This window comes from Carettochelys insculpta, chromosome 3, assembly GCF_033958435.1.
Source record: "Carettochelys insculpta isolate YL-2023 chromosome 3, ASM3395843v1, whole genome shotgun sequence".
Taxonomy (NCBI): domain Eukaryota; kingdom Metazoa; phylum Chordata; order Testudines; family Carettochelyidae; genus Carettochelys; species Carettochelys insculpta.
In genome coordinates, this window is record NC_134139.1 from 145,311,840 (window position 1) to 145,328,333 (window position 16,494).

Sequence of the window (16,494 nt, forward strand, 5' to 3'; positions counted from 1 at the left end):
AAATCAACATGTCTTTGTTGAACAATCATTCTTGATAAGACATAGCTTCAATTTGCACATGCCCTGAATCTAATAATTTTACAAGTCTCTTCTATACATAAGATTTCTAAAATAGACTAACTTTCTAATTCTTTCACCACAAAGTCTATTAGAGCATCACTACTAGTCTCCTGGCTGCTAGATGTTAGTTACCTTACGCATGATTTTAGAGAGCTCAAACTCAAGTGTCATAGTATTTCACCAACATGCCATAAATGGAGCCTGCACAAGAGAAAAATACTGTCTGATGAACACTTTTGGAAAAAATGTAAATTATTATTATTTTAAAAATTACAATATAAATATTATTGATGCAATATACATCTATATTCCACTATGCCACATGAAAAATGTCACTGGTGAAACACCTACATTAAGAATTACATAACCTAGCTCTGCTTGCTTTGCAAAGAAGCCATGCTGCTATAAGATTGTAAGAAATAAGATTCCTGTAGATCTAAAAAGATTGTCAGAGACAGGGCTTTTCTCATCGTGTTCTTACACTGTGTACAATCTTGTATAAATTGTCATTGCTGACAAACTTAAAAAGGACCTCGTCAAGGTTTATTTCAGAGTTTTTAAAACAAATTTTTCAATTGACTTCCCCAATCACCGTGCACTAAATTTATTTGGAAATTAAATGTTCCTACCAAATACTGTTTCCCTTCATCACATGTTCAGAGTTACTGTGTTCATGAGCATTCAGGTGCCACAGATGGGAAAAAAGTGTCTCTCAAGCTTTAGTACTGTCATCCTTGACAAAGGCCCTTTTAGCGTCAAAGCTCATGAGCAAATGACCCCGGTGAGTCTCAAAATGCAATTGTACTCAGACTGATTTTGTGAACCCTTCCATTATATATCTACAAATGGATTTCCAGGGAATGATAAACAGCACACAGTATTCACTCACAGTCCTAACAAATGATCTTTAAAAACACCTGTCAGTTATAAAAGCAGGGTTTTAGCTCTCAGTGCAATAAAACTTTGTAATTATACAAAGACATGGCAGTAACATTCAATGGGTACTTTGACCAGTACTATATATTAGTTTGGACAGAGTGCTTCCCCTGAGTATCTGCTAGGAGGGCATTATTAGCTATGCATAAAAGTTACATTATTCAACAATGAAAGATTTAAAAACAGGAATGTACAAATTCTGATTTATTTTGGAGTTTATAATCTAATAGTCATACTATGTTTTGTTGAACATACATTTCATATGATGTGGGGAATTTTCTATCCCTGAACGGACAATGACTTGGTCCAGTTCTTTAGATTTATGAAGGACATGCTAAAACTCTTCCTCTTCCCTGCTCCACTTTGGTTACCCCCCTCTCAAAAATTAACCTTTTATAATTAGACTACTTTTAGGATAGTGAGAGATCTCTTGATCTAATACTATCTTCCTTTTTTGATTCCTGGTTACTAATCCTTCTCTGAAGCTTTACTCCATGCTTCAGGCCAGATATGTTTTCTTCAGTGACAACCAGTCTATTTAGAACTTTTAAAGTGTCAAAGCAGGATAAGAAATGTGAAATATTAGGGTTCCAAAGACCCTACAATCCCAAAGCTTTTTAAAATTCAAAAGTACTTTTATAACTATCAATGCTTGTCTTCAGTATACTGTTATAACTATTTCCTATAGGAAAGGAAGACACATTCCAACCACGAATTTTATATAAGATATTTTAAAAATCAAATGCATTTTACAATTTCTACAAAACACCAAAGCATTCATTATTAGTTAAACATTTTAGATGCATATCAGCATAACACAACAGTGTCATAGTCTAATGGTCATACACAAATAGACTACTTGAAAGTAAATGGCAGAACTTATCGTTAAAGCATGAGTTACCAGTTCTCTCAAAAATTCTACTACAGCCATTTTATGATACAAAAATACTGATAATCACTTAGTTTAATAGATGCTGTTACAATAGTGAAACTATTACACAAGCACTGAGTAGCTGAATTCTTTAGTTACACATTGTAACTAAAATAGTCAATTAGTATCCTTACTGAGCTATGTAGGACACTGATATTCTACTGAATTTTTAACTAATTATTAAAGGCCATCCCTCCAGGAAACCTGCTTGGCTTGTATGTATTTCACAAATTATTAAGTAGTATATATAGCAGTATTAGCTACAGGTCAATGATATTGAGGCCCCAGTGTTCTAGGCACTGTTAACTTTTTGTAAGTTTGTACAGTTTCTGAAATAGCCAACACAAAATAACTTGTGTGTAACTTACAAATACCATCTTATAACACAGACTATTTTCCATTTACTAAATAATCAATAGTTTTATATTTTTGGTAGTTCCACTGTAAATTATTCATATAGAAATTGCACTGTTCATTGACTAGTAACTGACTTTTGGGATAGTGTTTTTTTAAATTTGTAAACCGTATCTAATATGCTGTGACCCTTTTATTCATCAGAGTTGGGAGAAACTGGACAAAGGTATCGTAGGTCAATTTTAAAATAAGTACATCAAAATACTGAGTTTTCTTCTGTTTGTGTTATTCTCACAATGGTGTATACCATACAGTTAAAACAAATGTCAGCATTAGCGAGAGTGGCTGATTTTAAGCTACAGACAGTGTTACAACAAATCAGTTACTTTGAGATCATCACTGCAGGGATAAAAAAATTGCATTTAGATAGGAACATCAAATTATATTTTTTAAATCTGGTATTTTAGTGTAAAAATTACTTTATGATCATTTTAAAAAAACCCTTACGAAATGCATATGGCTAATAAAGTATTTCACTATTAAAAGCAAAAATACTCTATATACCAGACAAGACTTATTTTATATTAAGTATTGTTTAGGAACGTCAGATAAAAAACAGTGAAGTGTTCAACCAAAAAGCAAAAAAAAAAATACTAAATGAAGTGTTAAAAGTTCATTGAGAATCTGTACCCTTCCATTTAGAATCTGTTTACAAGAAAAAGTTCATTGGTAGCTACAGATTGCTGAATTACTATCCTTTCAATATTTGCCACCACAGATAAATAGAAGGTCATAATAAAGTCCTTCCTTGCATATTTTGCATAAATATTTAAATAAAACATCACTCAGGCAAATATCATGCACAGATATATACAGAATTATTACTAAAGATCATTTGTTAGTAATTTTAAGAAGCTGTGAAATTAGGTCTGGTTTCTAAATTCATGACGCACAGTGTAGATTACAATCTAATATTATCCAGAGATTGCAATTTTCAAACAAAAATCATTGTTTCATGTTCCAAATTTTGCCTTTGGGATTTGTCACATTTAATATACAATGGAAAAAAACTACTTCTTAATTAACAGCAATAGTTTAGATGCAATTTTCTAAAGCTTTAAGCATCCATCATTACACTTGAGTTTTTAATTAAAGTATGTTTTCATGCAATTTTAATTAAAAAAATACTGCAAGATTATAAAGGAGAAACAAGTATTAGCCTCTGTTTTGTTTGCCGGTATTTTTTAACCAAGGAAAAATCTACTCTCTCTGTGGAATCTATATTGTTCTATAATATTTCACAAGTTGCCATGTGAATACTTATAGCTAGTCTCTAAACTGGACCCTGTTCTAACAAACCAATTTATTTTTCATTAAAACTGTACAACCAGTTGTGAATAATAATATATTCTCCCAAACTTAGCTTTCCATGCGTTTATTTCATAGTTTTATAATTAAACAGTGAACTTCAACACAATGGCATCTCTTTTAAGAACATTTATTGAATTATTTAACAGTTAAAACTGAGTTTATATGCAGTTTATTCTTTAAAAAAAAATCCTATTTTCACCTAAGCTGCCATCAAAAAGAACTTCCTAAAGAGTAAGAGGCTTACTGAGGTGGTAAGTTTTCCCTAAGATGAAAACCTACAAAGTAGTCGAGCATGCTCACTGTTTTACTGGCTTCTTTGTACAGAGTTGTTAGGAGCTTTAAGTCTGTGAAATACATTTTTTTTTCTCCATTAGGATACACATGAACAAGACTGTAAGGATGAATAAAGCTTCTTTCCCAAAAGAGTTGAGGCAGCTTTTGTTGAATGTATCTGTATTGGTGCATTGTATATGCTCTTGAAGCTTGGGAACATCAAAGAGGACCCCTTTTCATTGTAGGGCTTGGAAAAGGTTTCATATAAGTTTTGAGAGCAAGTTCCAAAGAAGAACAGGTGTGGGCGGGGGAAGAGAGTAGCAGCAGGTTTCTCATGTACAGTTCAATGCCATGCACAATTACTCAGTGTTTCAGGGGAACAGAACAGTCATCACCTTGACATTATGTGGAGTATATTCTCCACATGGCACAAATAAATCTGTTGCTCCCTTGGGAAAGGGGAAGCAAGCATGGAGGTAAAGCTTAAGTCTATTATTTCATGCATAGCTATTGTGCTTTGCCCCGTTTCCAAAATGTACCTTCATACCTCAGAACTAGAGCTGAGGTTTGTTAACCTAGGGTCTGCGTTGATCTCGTATCTATAGTGATATCCCTCCATGTGATCCCTACATGCATCCCTGATATTATACATCCACTTTTTGATTCCTTTTCTGTTCAAATACAAAACCAGGAGAAAAATGGCTCCAATGACGGCCAGCACTACCCCTAAGAAAACATATGAAGTTTGCAGTTGGGACTCAATGGACTCGGGAGCATAACAGGCCAGGTCTGAGAGGCTGGTCTTCACCAGGGCTTTGTCCTGCATCTTCTCAGGGTAAGAGCACTTCAAGGCTTCTTTCCCTTCTACCTGGTCACTCTCCTTGAGCCAGCTCACCAGGCCCTCGATACAGCAGTTGCAGTCCCAGGGGTTGTAGCCCAGGCTGACCCTGCGAAGCGCAGGCAAGCTGCGGAGCTGGGCGACAGTGGCATTCTTCAGGCACTTGAGAGAGTTGTGGCTGAGGTCCAGGCTCTGCAGCCGGGCCAGGCTGTGGAAAGCATCAGGCTGCAAGCTCACCAGGGAGTTGTTCCGCAGGTCCAGGTGCTGCAGGCTGGGCAGGGCAGAGAACATGCCCTGGGGAAGGGAGAACAGCCTGTTGTCCGCCAGCTCTAGCCGGCTGAGGTTGCCCAGCACCCTGTGGCCCAGCAGCTCGGCCAGGTCAGGCACCAGGCTCTGGTTGCTGAAGGAGCTGCTGAGGTTCAGCTCCTCCAGGGGGCTGCTGGCGTTGCCGAAGGCCTCGGGGCTGAGCCAAGCCAGGGCGTTGCCGCTCAGGTCCAGCTGCCTCAGGCTGGGCAGGCCGGCCAGGGCGCCCGCCTCCACCTGCTGCAGGTGGCTGCCGCTCAGGTTGAGGAGGCTGAGCTCGGGCAGCGGCGGCCAGAGGAAGGCGCCGGGCGGGAGGCTGCCCAGCCGGTTGCCCGTGAGGAAGAGGAGCTGCGCGTTGGGCGGCAGGTCCCGGGGCACCGCCGTCAGGTTCCTGTTCACGCACTTCACCGTCCGGGACGCCTCGGAACACTCGCAGGGCGCGGGGCAGGAGCCAGGCTGCTGAGCCGAGCCCCAGCCCAGCAGCACCTGCAGTACCAGCCCCAGGGCAGCGGGCGCCGCTCCCCGCACGGCGCGCACCAGCATCCTCCAGCCCCCCTCTGGCGCGGCGCGGCGCGGCGCGGCGCGGGCTCAAACTCTCCGCTCGGGGCGCGTCCCGCTGCCCAGAGCCAGGCAGCGCCCCCTCTCGGCCGAGCTCCGCGGCCTCCGGCTCTGGGGCGCCTCGCAGGCAGCCAGCCGCTGCCCCGGCGCGGGGGCCGTCAGCTCAGCGAGACCTGCAAGGAGCAAAGAAAGTGTAAAGCGGCGGCGCTTGGCCGGACCTCCGCAGCCCCCGCCCCGTCGGGGTCACTCCCAGCGGGGGCGGGGACACCTGCACCCCCAGGGGAAGCTGCCCCCGCGGATCGCAGCGAGCGCCAGGGACAACCTGACTCCCCATCAGCGCCCCCCGTCCCCACTCGGCTGCCCGGTCCAGCCGCTTCCGCCCGCTGAGTCGGGCCGGGGCACCCCCCGCCACCTCCCGCCTCACCTCCCGGGCGCCCAGCGAGCCCGGTGCAAACTCCGCGGCAGGCGAGCAAGTGACGGCCCCCGGCTGGACGGCCAACTCTTCCCCGCTGCGCCGCCCCGCCCCGCCCCGCCCCGCCGCCGGCACAAATCACGCGCGGCCGGGGGAGGGGCTGGGCCGTGTCCCGGTGGACCCTCGCTGGCTGTTCCGGGAACTACCCCTCCCACCTCCCGGCCCCGCTGCCATGGGGCCCCGCTCCGTAGCTGCTCCCGCCCCTTGGCCGCGGAGCGGGGAGCCCCCAGCAGGCAGCAGCTTGTATGACTGGCGAGAAGAGACTCCGCTGCCCTGCTCCCGCGCTCCTGTACGGCTGCAGGGCAAACCAAAGCGGCGCGGCGGGCGAAAGGTAACACCCCCACCCCCCGCCGGGTGCAGGAGGCCGGGGGCGACCCCCAGAAGCGTGTTGCTGGGGAGGCTGGTTAGTCACTTATCAGGGGAGCGTGTCCCAACCTGTTGGGCGCGGGGGGAGGCACTGGCTTGCCCGGCCTCGGGCAAGCTGGGCCCTCGCCAGAGAGGAAAGGGGATCAGGAGTGGAAGTTACGTTTCTTGGGCGGTGCCGATGTATCCACCCCCCACCCGCCGGGAGGGCTTAGAGGCTCGGCTCAGGACAGAGTCTGGAGGAGACTGAAGCGTGGGGTGGAGTGGGGGTAGCTCAGCGCTGGGGGTGTGGGGCTCGGGGTGGAGAGTCAGAGTGGGAGTGAAGGCGGTGAGGGTGGAAGGTGTGAGGAGGGGATCAGAGCAGGGGGCTGGAGGCAGGAGGCTGGGGGGCTTGGTGCAGGAGGTAAGGAGGGTGGCTGGGAGCAGGGGGTTGGGTGTAGGGGGTGCAGGAGGTAAGGAGGGTGGCTCGGGGCAGGGGGTTGGGTGCAGGAGGTAAGGAGGGTGGCTCGGGGCAGGGGGTTGGGTGTAGGGGGTGCAGGAGGTAAGGAGGGTGGCTCGGGGCAGGGGGTTGGGTGTAGGGGGTGCAGGAGGTAAGGAGGGTGGCTCGGGGCAGGGGGTTGGGTGCAGGAGGTAAGGAGGGTGGCTCGGGGCAGGGGGTTGGGTGTAGGGGGTGCAGGAGGTAAGGAGGGTGGCTCGGGGCAGGGGGTTGAGTGCAGGAGGTAAGGAGGGTGGCTCGGGGCAGGGGGTTGGTGTGTAGGGGGTGCAGGAGGTAAGGAGGGTGGCTCGGGGCAGGGGGTTGGGTGCAGGAGGTAAGGAGGGTGGCTTGGGGCAGGGGGTTGGTGTGTAGGGGGTGCAGGAGGTAAGGAGGGTGGCTCGGGGCAGGGGTTGGGTTGGGTGTAGGGGGTGCAGGAGGTAAGGAGGGTGGCTCGGGGCAGGGGTTGGGTTGGGTGTAGGGGGTGCAGGAGGTAAGGAGGGTGGCTTGGGGCAGGGGGTTGGGTGTAGGGGGTGCAGGAGGTAAGGAGGGTGGCTCGGGGCAGGGGGTTGGGTGTAGGGGGTGCAGGAGGTAAGGAGGGTGGCTCGGGGCAGGGGGTTGGTGTGTAGGGGGTGCAGGAGGTAAGGAGGATGGCTTGGGGCAGGGGGTTGGGTGTCAGGGGTGCAGGAGGCAGGGAGAGTGGCTCGGGGCAGGGGGTTGGTGTGTAGGCAGTATATGTAGCCACACATACTAGGATGCTGCTGCTCTTTTTCCCCTGTCCCTTGACTTTCTGGGAGCGAGGGAAAATTGCATAGCCTGTGTGCATTACTCTGTCCCTTCAGCAGCCAGAGGCTAGCTGCACACTTTTTCTGTGCTCCCTAACACAGAACAGCAGAGTTTCCTGCATACTTGGCTGAATGCGCCCCAATCCCAAAATGGTGCCAGGGGTGGGGTTGGAACTGGGGCAGTCTTGGACCCCCACCACTTGGGGGAAAGCACCCCCAGGGAAACCTTTTTAACATGGCAGCCTGTTGGGAGCAGCTGCACCTCTTCCTGCAGCTGAGTGCCCAGTTCAGCCAGCTCCTTCTTGTAGCAGTGGTTCCCCTGGGGCTCACTAGCGGTTGTCCAGCAAGACCTTAATCACCCACATCTGATTTTCAGCTGTGACTGGTTGCTCACTGCTGAGTGCATTGATTGGTGAGCATGGGCAGGCATCAGATGGTTATGTGTAGCCTCTGCTACCCACCCATCAGGCCTTGGTATGCTGTCCCCCTTGCTGTCCTCTCCTTGCTCTGTGTCTTCGTCTTCTCCAGTTCTAGTACTCCTTCATATGACCCCAATGGGGTATATCCCACTCCCAGTCCTGTGCAGAGAACCAGCTCCTGGTCAGAGTGCTCAGCAGTCCAACAGCTTGGCCAGCAGGCTCCTACCTCCCCCCGCAACTCCCTCTGGCTGAGCTGACTCCCTGGGAACATTCAAGACCTGCTGGCATAGGGCACGAGCCAAGAGGACCTGAGCCCTACATGTGCCAAATCCTGAACAGCTGACATAAGGAAGCCTCTCCGCCCCAAGCAAAGCTCTGGAGTGGTGAGCGAGAGAAATTTCCAGACTGATCATGCCCTGATCTTGGAGGCTTCACAGCAGTTTTTCCTGGTGCACAGTGCATCCTTGGGGCTTATCTGCTTCTGGCCTGAACTGTAGGCAAGGGACAGGAGGTGGCTGGAGTACATCGGTGGCCAGCTGCATCTTAGAGGCGTCAGCTGGCTTTCAGTGGTATATGGGCAGATAGGGACAAGCTGCTTACAGCCACAGGTTGTCTCTTTGTGTTTGTGAGAGATCAGCTTTGCAAAAACAGATCAGTCATCTGTTTCTCCTCCCTTCCCTGTGGCTGGAAGAAGTTGGGGCTGTGACCTTGTGTACCTCTGCACGGGCTGCCACAGAAAGATGTGCTAGGTACTGGGAGAGGCAGGTCCATCCCGGGGCCCACCCACGTATGGAAGGTGGAGAGTGCTGGACAGGGAGAGGACAGTCAGACTGTCTGTGTGAAAGAGATGTATGGGACTGTGTGTGGCCAACCCCCTCGGTGTGAACCTTAGTACCTTAAAGAAAAGAAGGTAAATAAAAAGCCTCCAACTATGCAGTATTTCTTTTCATTGGGGGCTTTAACAAGTCAACTTGATGTTAATTTGAACATTGTATTGCATAGTTGTGGTTGACTGTCATTGAACTTGCTTAAATACAAGTATTTTTACCAGGTGTCCCATATTCAGCATAGGAAAATATGGCCACTCTAATCTTGCCTCTTGGGTAAGAGATGGCACAAATGGAAGCTTCATCAAGGCATTCAAAGAGGAACAAAAGCAGCCATGTTAGTGCCAGTTACCAAGGAGTTGCCAGCCTTTACTTCAAGGTGTGTAGCTGATCACAGCAACACACAACTTTCGGTGCAGTAGTGCATGGGGACAAATAATGAGCAGGTTTGTCAGAGCTGAGAAATAGCTGTTGTGCTCTGGAGCCTGCTCCTTTTCTCAGGCTACAGGTGATCAGGGCACACTGAAGGAGATTGAGGTTCATCATGCCTGCTAATGATGATTTTGCACTTTACTCTAGTCTAACTTTTTTTTTTCTAAAATATCCATTCCAATACTAATTGATTTCTAAGACAACTAGCTTTGAAGAAAAGTCTATTGATTATTTATAAACTTATGTTTTATTAACGTGAGGAAAATTGAAGCTCAGACATGAATGAAATATCACTGGCTTTTAGACCTAATGTAAACTGACTCCATGTTCAAGGGAATTATAATCTAAAAATCTCAAAACAATATATTGTTTTTAAATTTACTAGTGAGGATAGAAGTTCTTTTTCCTTGGGTTGTCCTTCTACGTCTGCTGTGTAAAAAGCAGTATCAATCAAATTGCAAACTGTGATAATATGGAGACAGTCATTTTATGAGAGCAGATAACAGTACTTGTGGTTGGGGGTGTTGTCTCTAGAATACAGAGACAATTTTTGGGAATAAAAACGGTTCAAACCAACAGCAACTTTTTTGTCCTTATGAGAGCAATAAGACTGGTATTATGAATCCAGCCACTGAAACACAAATCACTTCACAAAATGTGTAATGTAACGTAAACTGTGGAAAGTAAACAATACAGGAGCAAAAAGGATGGAGATGTTTTTGTCCTAAGTAGATATATAATCTTGTTGATTTGGCTATTGACTCCTGAAGTATTCATGTTGTGTTATCAAAAGCAGAGTGCAGGAAATCATTTCCTGTCAGCCACTTGAATGACAACTTGTGTGGCAAGGAGAGAGGAAAAACTACTTACAGAATTTAAAACAAAATTCTTAAGTTTTATGGCTTAAGTCAGTGTGTTTGTCTGCGTATCTACTGGTTTTCTGGAGGTCACACTAGTGACCCCAGGATTGACATCAGCAATAGCTAACCCAGGATAGGTAATGCTTATTCCTGCAAATTTAACAAATTACAAGCTTTAAAATAACAAAGTTGTGAAAAAGAGTACTACCCACAGTTTAGTAAGACTTGCTCTTCATTTCATTTCCTACCTCCTTCCTTATCCAAGAAAGTGAGCATGTGACTGGACGGTTAAACTCCAATGTTATTGAGAAGAGATTTTTCTGCATTTCAGGTCATTTATAGAGACTTAGAAATGTAGGACAGCTGGAAGGAACCTCCAAAAGTCATAGGGATTCCACAACCTTCCCCAGTAACCTATTCCAGTACTTCAAAACAACTTTATACCTATAGGGGAAGTTAATATCTAGCCAAAATCTTGCTAGGTGCAGACTACACCAACTATTTCTTGCCCTAGCATCTGTGGACCAGGTCCCCTATCAGTTTTCTTTTCATCAGACGAAATGTGCCCAGTGTTTTTAACCTTCCCTTGTGTCTCATTTTATAATGTCTGTTGCTCTCTGTTCTCAGCAGTTTGTCCATATGTTCGTTAAAGTGTGACATTAAAAATAGGACACACTATTCCACGTGAGGCCTTACCAGTGGTGAGTGGAGCACAACTACTACCTCCCTTGTCTTTATACTATATTCTTCTTTTTCACAATTGCATTACTTTTTTTAGCTTTTTCAATTTTTGACCCACTAAAACCCATAGATCCTCTTCAGCAGTACTACCACCTAGCCAGTTATTCTGCACTTGGGAGTTGTGCATTGGATTTTTCATTCCTATGTGTAGTGTTTTACATTTGCCTCTACTGAATTTCATCTAGTTGATTTCAGACCAATTTTGTGATCTTATTTCCTAAATTTATTTTAATGTTTTTTTTCAGCAAAATTAAGTATTTTCTCTTTGGTCTGCAGGCATTTAGCAGTGAATACAATGAAAAGTACCTGTTACAGATTCCACTGGTTTATTTCTATTGATTACCAGTTGTAAATATCTGAAAATCACAAGGAATTGGTTTGCAGTTCATATCTGAGATTTAAGACATTAGTGTATTTGAAATTAATGAAGCAGCAAACACAAATATATAGTATTGAGTGATTTTTTTTTTTGTTGTAACTACCATAGTTGGCTAAATTACATTGGGGGTGCAACTGGAAAAGCCATGTATGATGACAGCTTGCATTTTAGATTGATTTATTGTGGTGACTACAAAGACTCTTCCAGATGCTTGTAAAGGAGGTGAATGTAGGCTCTCTATATTGCATAATTTGGATTGTAGGTGTCATCATAATATTGACTGACAGCTAAGTAATCCATAAACCTTGTCTGAAAACAATTAAGTTTTCAGTCGCAACCTGTCTACATAGCAGCGGGACACTACTTACTCTGAGCCAATTAATCCTAAACTCAGGTTTTTCCTTCATCCCAAACTAAGAATGCTTTCAAAGCTCCTACATTCCATTGCTTTTCTCTGTCCCCGCTATGCATGTCATCTCCCCGACCTCGTTCCATACTTTCTATCTTTCCCTGAGCTCACACATGCTATATCTTGCTGCTTCATCCCAGTTCCATTTTTGTCTCCTTGCAGATTTCTTAAAATCTGCAGAAGTACTCATGGATCTTAGTAATCCACATTGGGACCTTGTGTTTTGTTGAACTACTGGTCTGCAGCAGGTCTTATGGTTTTTAAACAGCCAACAGGAAGGCAAAGATGCAAATCAGTGCATGAATCAAGCACAGAACCTGAGTAAATAGGTGAACACAACTGGCAGAGACTAAAGAGGCAGTGGCCATAGAGAGCTCTTAAATTTCATGGGATTCCCTGCCTCTTCTCTCTCTCTCCTCTCATTGTTCTGCAATGATTAGTCAATGGGATGTTCATTGGATAAAGATAAAAAACTGGGTACGATAGGAGAATCTGGCTATTAGATAGGATGTTTTCATCAGAGAGTTGTTAAGCAAAGGAAAGGAAATGGGAAATAGCAGATAGTGATTACGTGAATAGACTTGAGAAATGGAAACCGCTCCTGAAGACTGGAAAGCTGTTATCAAGGTACCTAATTTTAAATATTGTGGCAAGGTGTAGAAAGCAGCTATGATTTCCCTGGGGCATGAGGGAGCTCTCAGCTGTCATAGATGAAAAGCCTGTCTTGTGCCATGACGTGTCCTGGTTTCCATGAACTGAGAATGCATGGCTGGAGCACAGCATGATCCAACTAGGTGGTGTATTGTGCCTTTTGGGACTGTTGAAAGCAGCCATAATTTAAAGCAGCATCCAGGTTTCTACAGGGACAAGTTTTGTTCTTTGGTGACTCCCTTTAATGTAGAAACTCAGTGCAGCACGGAATCTGAACCCTGTTCCTTCACCTTTCATACGATGTGTAATATTAGAAGTTTTTCTGGGCACTGCTGAGACGGCCAAATCAGGGAAAGTTGTTTTAAACAGAGCTACTTGCAGCTCAATAACCTATTAAAACTACTCTCCCTAAATCTGAACAGGTTTTTCTGATCCCAAAGGACCAACCACATTCCCAAGTCAATGTATACCTTAGATCTTACCCAAAAGAGCACACTGTGCCAATCCTTTAGAATCTAAAATATAAAGATTAATTTAAAAAGAACAAAAGGATAGGTCAAAAATAAAATTGATGAAGCATTCGTATTCTACACACCAATCAGAAAGTTCTTGCTGCAGGCTTGCCGCAGAGGTGGAGTAGACTGCTAGCTTAAAAGTCCCTGGAATATGTTTGTTGTTAGGATGGGTCCTCCAGGCCCAAGCTCATAGCAGAGATGCTCCTGAAGTGATGAACTGGAATCAAGACAAAGATGGAGGAGTTCTAAGGGTTCTCTTGATACTCGTGCCCATGTGGAAGGAATTACATTGCTCTCAAGCATACCCTAACCAATCTCATGCATGTCAGAGATGGAGCCTGTCCCATAAGCAGGCCACCTACCCAAGTCCTTTTTAGGCCATCAGCCATTGCCAGTTTTGTGGACTGCATGTTTATAGCCAAGTTCCTCAGATGTTGATTGGCACCTGATAAGGCCCTTTGTCTGTCAAGTACTGCTTCACTTGACTTGGAATCCTTTCAAAACGGGTTGCCAACTTGCCAAGCCTCCTGTTGAGGTTTCCCAGAGAATAAAATTTCAAATACAAATATAAAAATGATACCTGCATATGAGAAGTAAAAACAGAATCAACAAAGCATAAGATGTCAATAGATACCTCACTTGGCTCATTTTGCACAAGATTTGGTGCAAGCATTGTGGTTGCAACAATGTTTTGAAAGTTCATCTCAAAATCCAGTAATGTCACACCATGGTCCCACTCAAAAGCACAACCATTCACTCTAGTGCAATGCCATATACCTCAGTGCAAAGAAGCTGAGTCTGCTCTGGTTTCCTAATGGCTAAAAACAAGTGCAGCAGAAACACAGGTCTCAGTATATCAAGTGCTGAGGATTGCCATGTGAACTTTGCGATTTGAATTAACGGGAAAGTGTGGCATACAACCCACTGAACAGATTGGAAGAAATTGAAAACATATGGCATGCAATTCTCCACTGTCTTGCACCTTAATGTTGTAAACATATAAAAGTTTACAGGGAGTACACAAGTGACTCTCATGATTACTGTCAAGCAAATTTTATTTCAACACCAGGTAAAATAATGCACATTGTTAAGAGAGGAAAAGTTATGTTTTACAGCTGCAAATGTAAAAGAGTACACTAGGTTACAAAGAGTAAGACTGGAAAATCAAGTCTCTGATCCTTTTGACATATGATCAGTGATCCACTTGTATCCACTGCAAACTTCTGTATTACACTTTAATGTTATACCTGCTGTTCATTAACTGAACAGCCCTCCTTTCCTTCACTTCTGCTTTTCTTCCCTTCCCATCTCACCTCTCTTAAGCACCTTCACTGTAGCATATGAGAATCTCAGCCTCACGCTGAGTGTCAAAAAGAATAAGGTGCTCCTCCAACCCTCGCCAATGGGACAATCTTATTTACCTTCTAATGAAGTCAACTGAGAACTGCTGGAAAATGTGGAGCATTTCCTATGCCTTGGAAGTCATCTTTCCACTGAAGTCGACATGGATGTGAAATCCAGCATCATCTGAGCCATGCAAGCTCTGCTTTCTCCCGCCTGAGAAAAGGGTTTTTGAGAACTGGGACATCTATCTCAGGACAAAGCTCCTTGTATACCATGGAGTGATTGTTCCAATGCTACTGTATGCATGTGAAACCTGGGCAACATACAAGCTTCATTTGAAGGCACTTGAACAATCTCATCAGGAGAATCCTAAATATCACTTGGAAGGATAAATACACAAACACTAGCGTCCTAGAAGAGTCAAAGATGACCACCATTGAAGACATTATCATTCACCAATGACTTTGTTGGACTGGTCATGTGGTATGGATGTCTGATCAGTGCCTCCCAAAACAGAAGGACATAGGACTTTGGGGGCCAGAGGAAGGCACACATGGAAAAAGTGCAGGATTGGTGTTGACGTTCTGGAGAACCTTGCCCAGGACCGTCCTTGGAGAAAGTGGCAATCCGTGAGGGGGTGGCACAATTTGAGAGGTCCTGCAGCAGAGGAGAGGTGGAGAAGAAGAAAAGAGCTGCAAAAACTGCCCCACTCGTTTCCAACAGCTACCAATGCCTGCCTCTTCTATGATAAGATCTGAGGCTCCAGAACTGGGCTGGTCAGCCATCAAGGGATTCACAGATAGGAGGATAGCATGAAGATGTCCTACTCATTATCAAGTGACCACCAGGAGATCTCATCTCTGTCACTTTTTTTGTTTTTCTTGGGGGTTGCAGCTCCTCTTCTTGGGGCTGATTGTCAATGACTGCCTACTTATAAAAGTACCTAAACCTTGGTAATCTGGGGGGGGGAGGGGGGAGAGAGAGAGAGTGTGTGTGTGTACACTGCTGCATGGGAAGAGACATATTGCCACAAAGCAGGGAGGTGATAATTCCTCTTCTGTGCAGCACTAGTGAGCTTTTGGGACCGATTTATGAGGAGCAACACGGAGAATTTTAAATATGTAAAACTTGTCCAGACGAAGATTAAGGGGGATATCATAAGGTCTATAAGCACTTTGAATAGGATAAACACTGAGGAGGAAGAGGAATTGTTTAGCATGATTTGAGAAGACTAAGTAGGAGTAATGGGTGAAAAATGAAGTAAATTAAAATTCAGCCTCAAGAGCAAGAAATGAGATTGCTCAGACTGTGGAACTGCTTAATGAGCACACTGGAACAGCGGAATTTTAAACAAACTTCTTTACCTAATTCGAGAAAGTACTTCACAATTCACATACTGTTCTCTGGATACGAGCTGATTACCTAAGCCCGTGAGAAGGCAAATGTATATCAATGTTCCTGCCATGTAATTTCATTAGAGAGAGATTCTCAAAAGCACAAGTGGCAGATGTTCTGATGGGGTATATAGACCTGACATTGTGACAGCAAATAAGGAGTTAATAGACAAACCAATTACTGCTCTAGCTCATAGTAAGGGTAGGGCTACAGCAGGGTTCCACCAGTTTTTTCCATCCATGGATGGAACAAGTTTTCTTATGTGAACCAGGCATTTGTGCAGATGTGCCCCACCAGTAGAATCACAAGCTGCTGGCTGTGGGTACCCAGCTGAATGCTGCATTTAATACCTAGAGTAGAAAGTAGTTAATCTCTGACTCGAATGTAGAACCACAGTGAGCAAAAGTGTTCAACAGAGATCTGTCTGTTATACTGGTAGGATGGCCCATGCAATGATAATGGATGGAAGATGACTAAAAGAGAGGTCAGAGACTTGGTACATGTACAGGACATGATCAGCCCTTAGACAGACTAATTTGCATGACAACCAGGTGTACAAGCATGAGTTTTGGAAGAAGGCTATAAAAGTAATTCATCCAAAGTAGAGAAATGTCAAAAAAGAGGAGTGGTTAAAAATTACTACTTCTACAACTAAAGTATTCTAAGGTTAAGCACTTTGATACCAAGTAAATACACATGACATTTAAAATTAATATGGTGTCAGGGAACAGGGCCAGAAAGTAGTGTTAATAATGTTTAAATTATCTTTAGGGTCACAGGGTTTATAAAAATCCTACTGAAAGCTT

General features: G+C 44.7%; 1 protein-coding gene across 2 annotated transcripts; it reads right to left on the bottom strand.

Moving 5' to 3' along the window:
* Positions 1-238: 238 nt before the first annotated feature.
* On the bottom strand, positions 239-6,572 carry TPBG (trophoblast glycoprotein). Of its 2 annotated transcripts, none has more exons than XM_074990975.1 (2): positions 6,532-6,572; positions 239-5,797 (listed from the first exon to the last, which is right to left on the bottom strand). In XM_074990975.1, exon 2 carries the CDS (start codon positions 5,607-5,609, stop codon positions 4,467-4,469), a length of 1,143 nt encoding a protein of 380 aa, XP_074847076.1. In that variant the 5' UTR covers positions 5,610-5,797; positions 6,532-6,572; the 3' UTR covers positions 239-4,466. The 2 variants fall into 2 exon arrangements, with proteins under 2 accessions (XP_074847076.1, XP_074847075.1); XM_074990974.1 differs by lacking the exon at positions 6,532-6,572 and adding an exon at positions 6,049-6,156.
* Between the last annotated feature and the right edge of the window lie 9,922 nt (positions 6,573-16,494).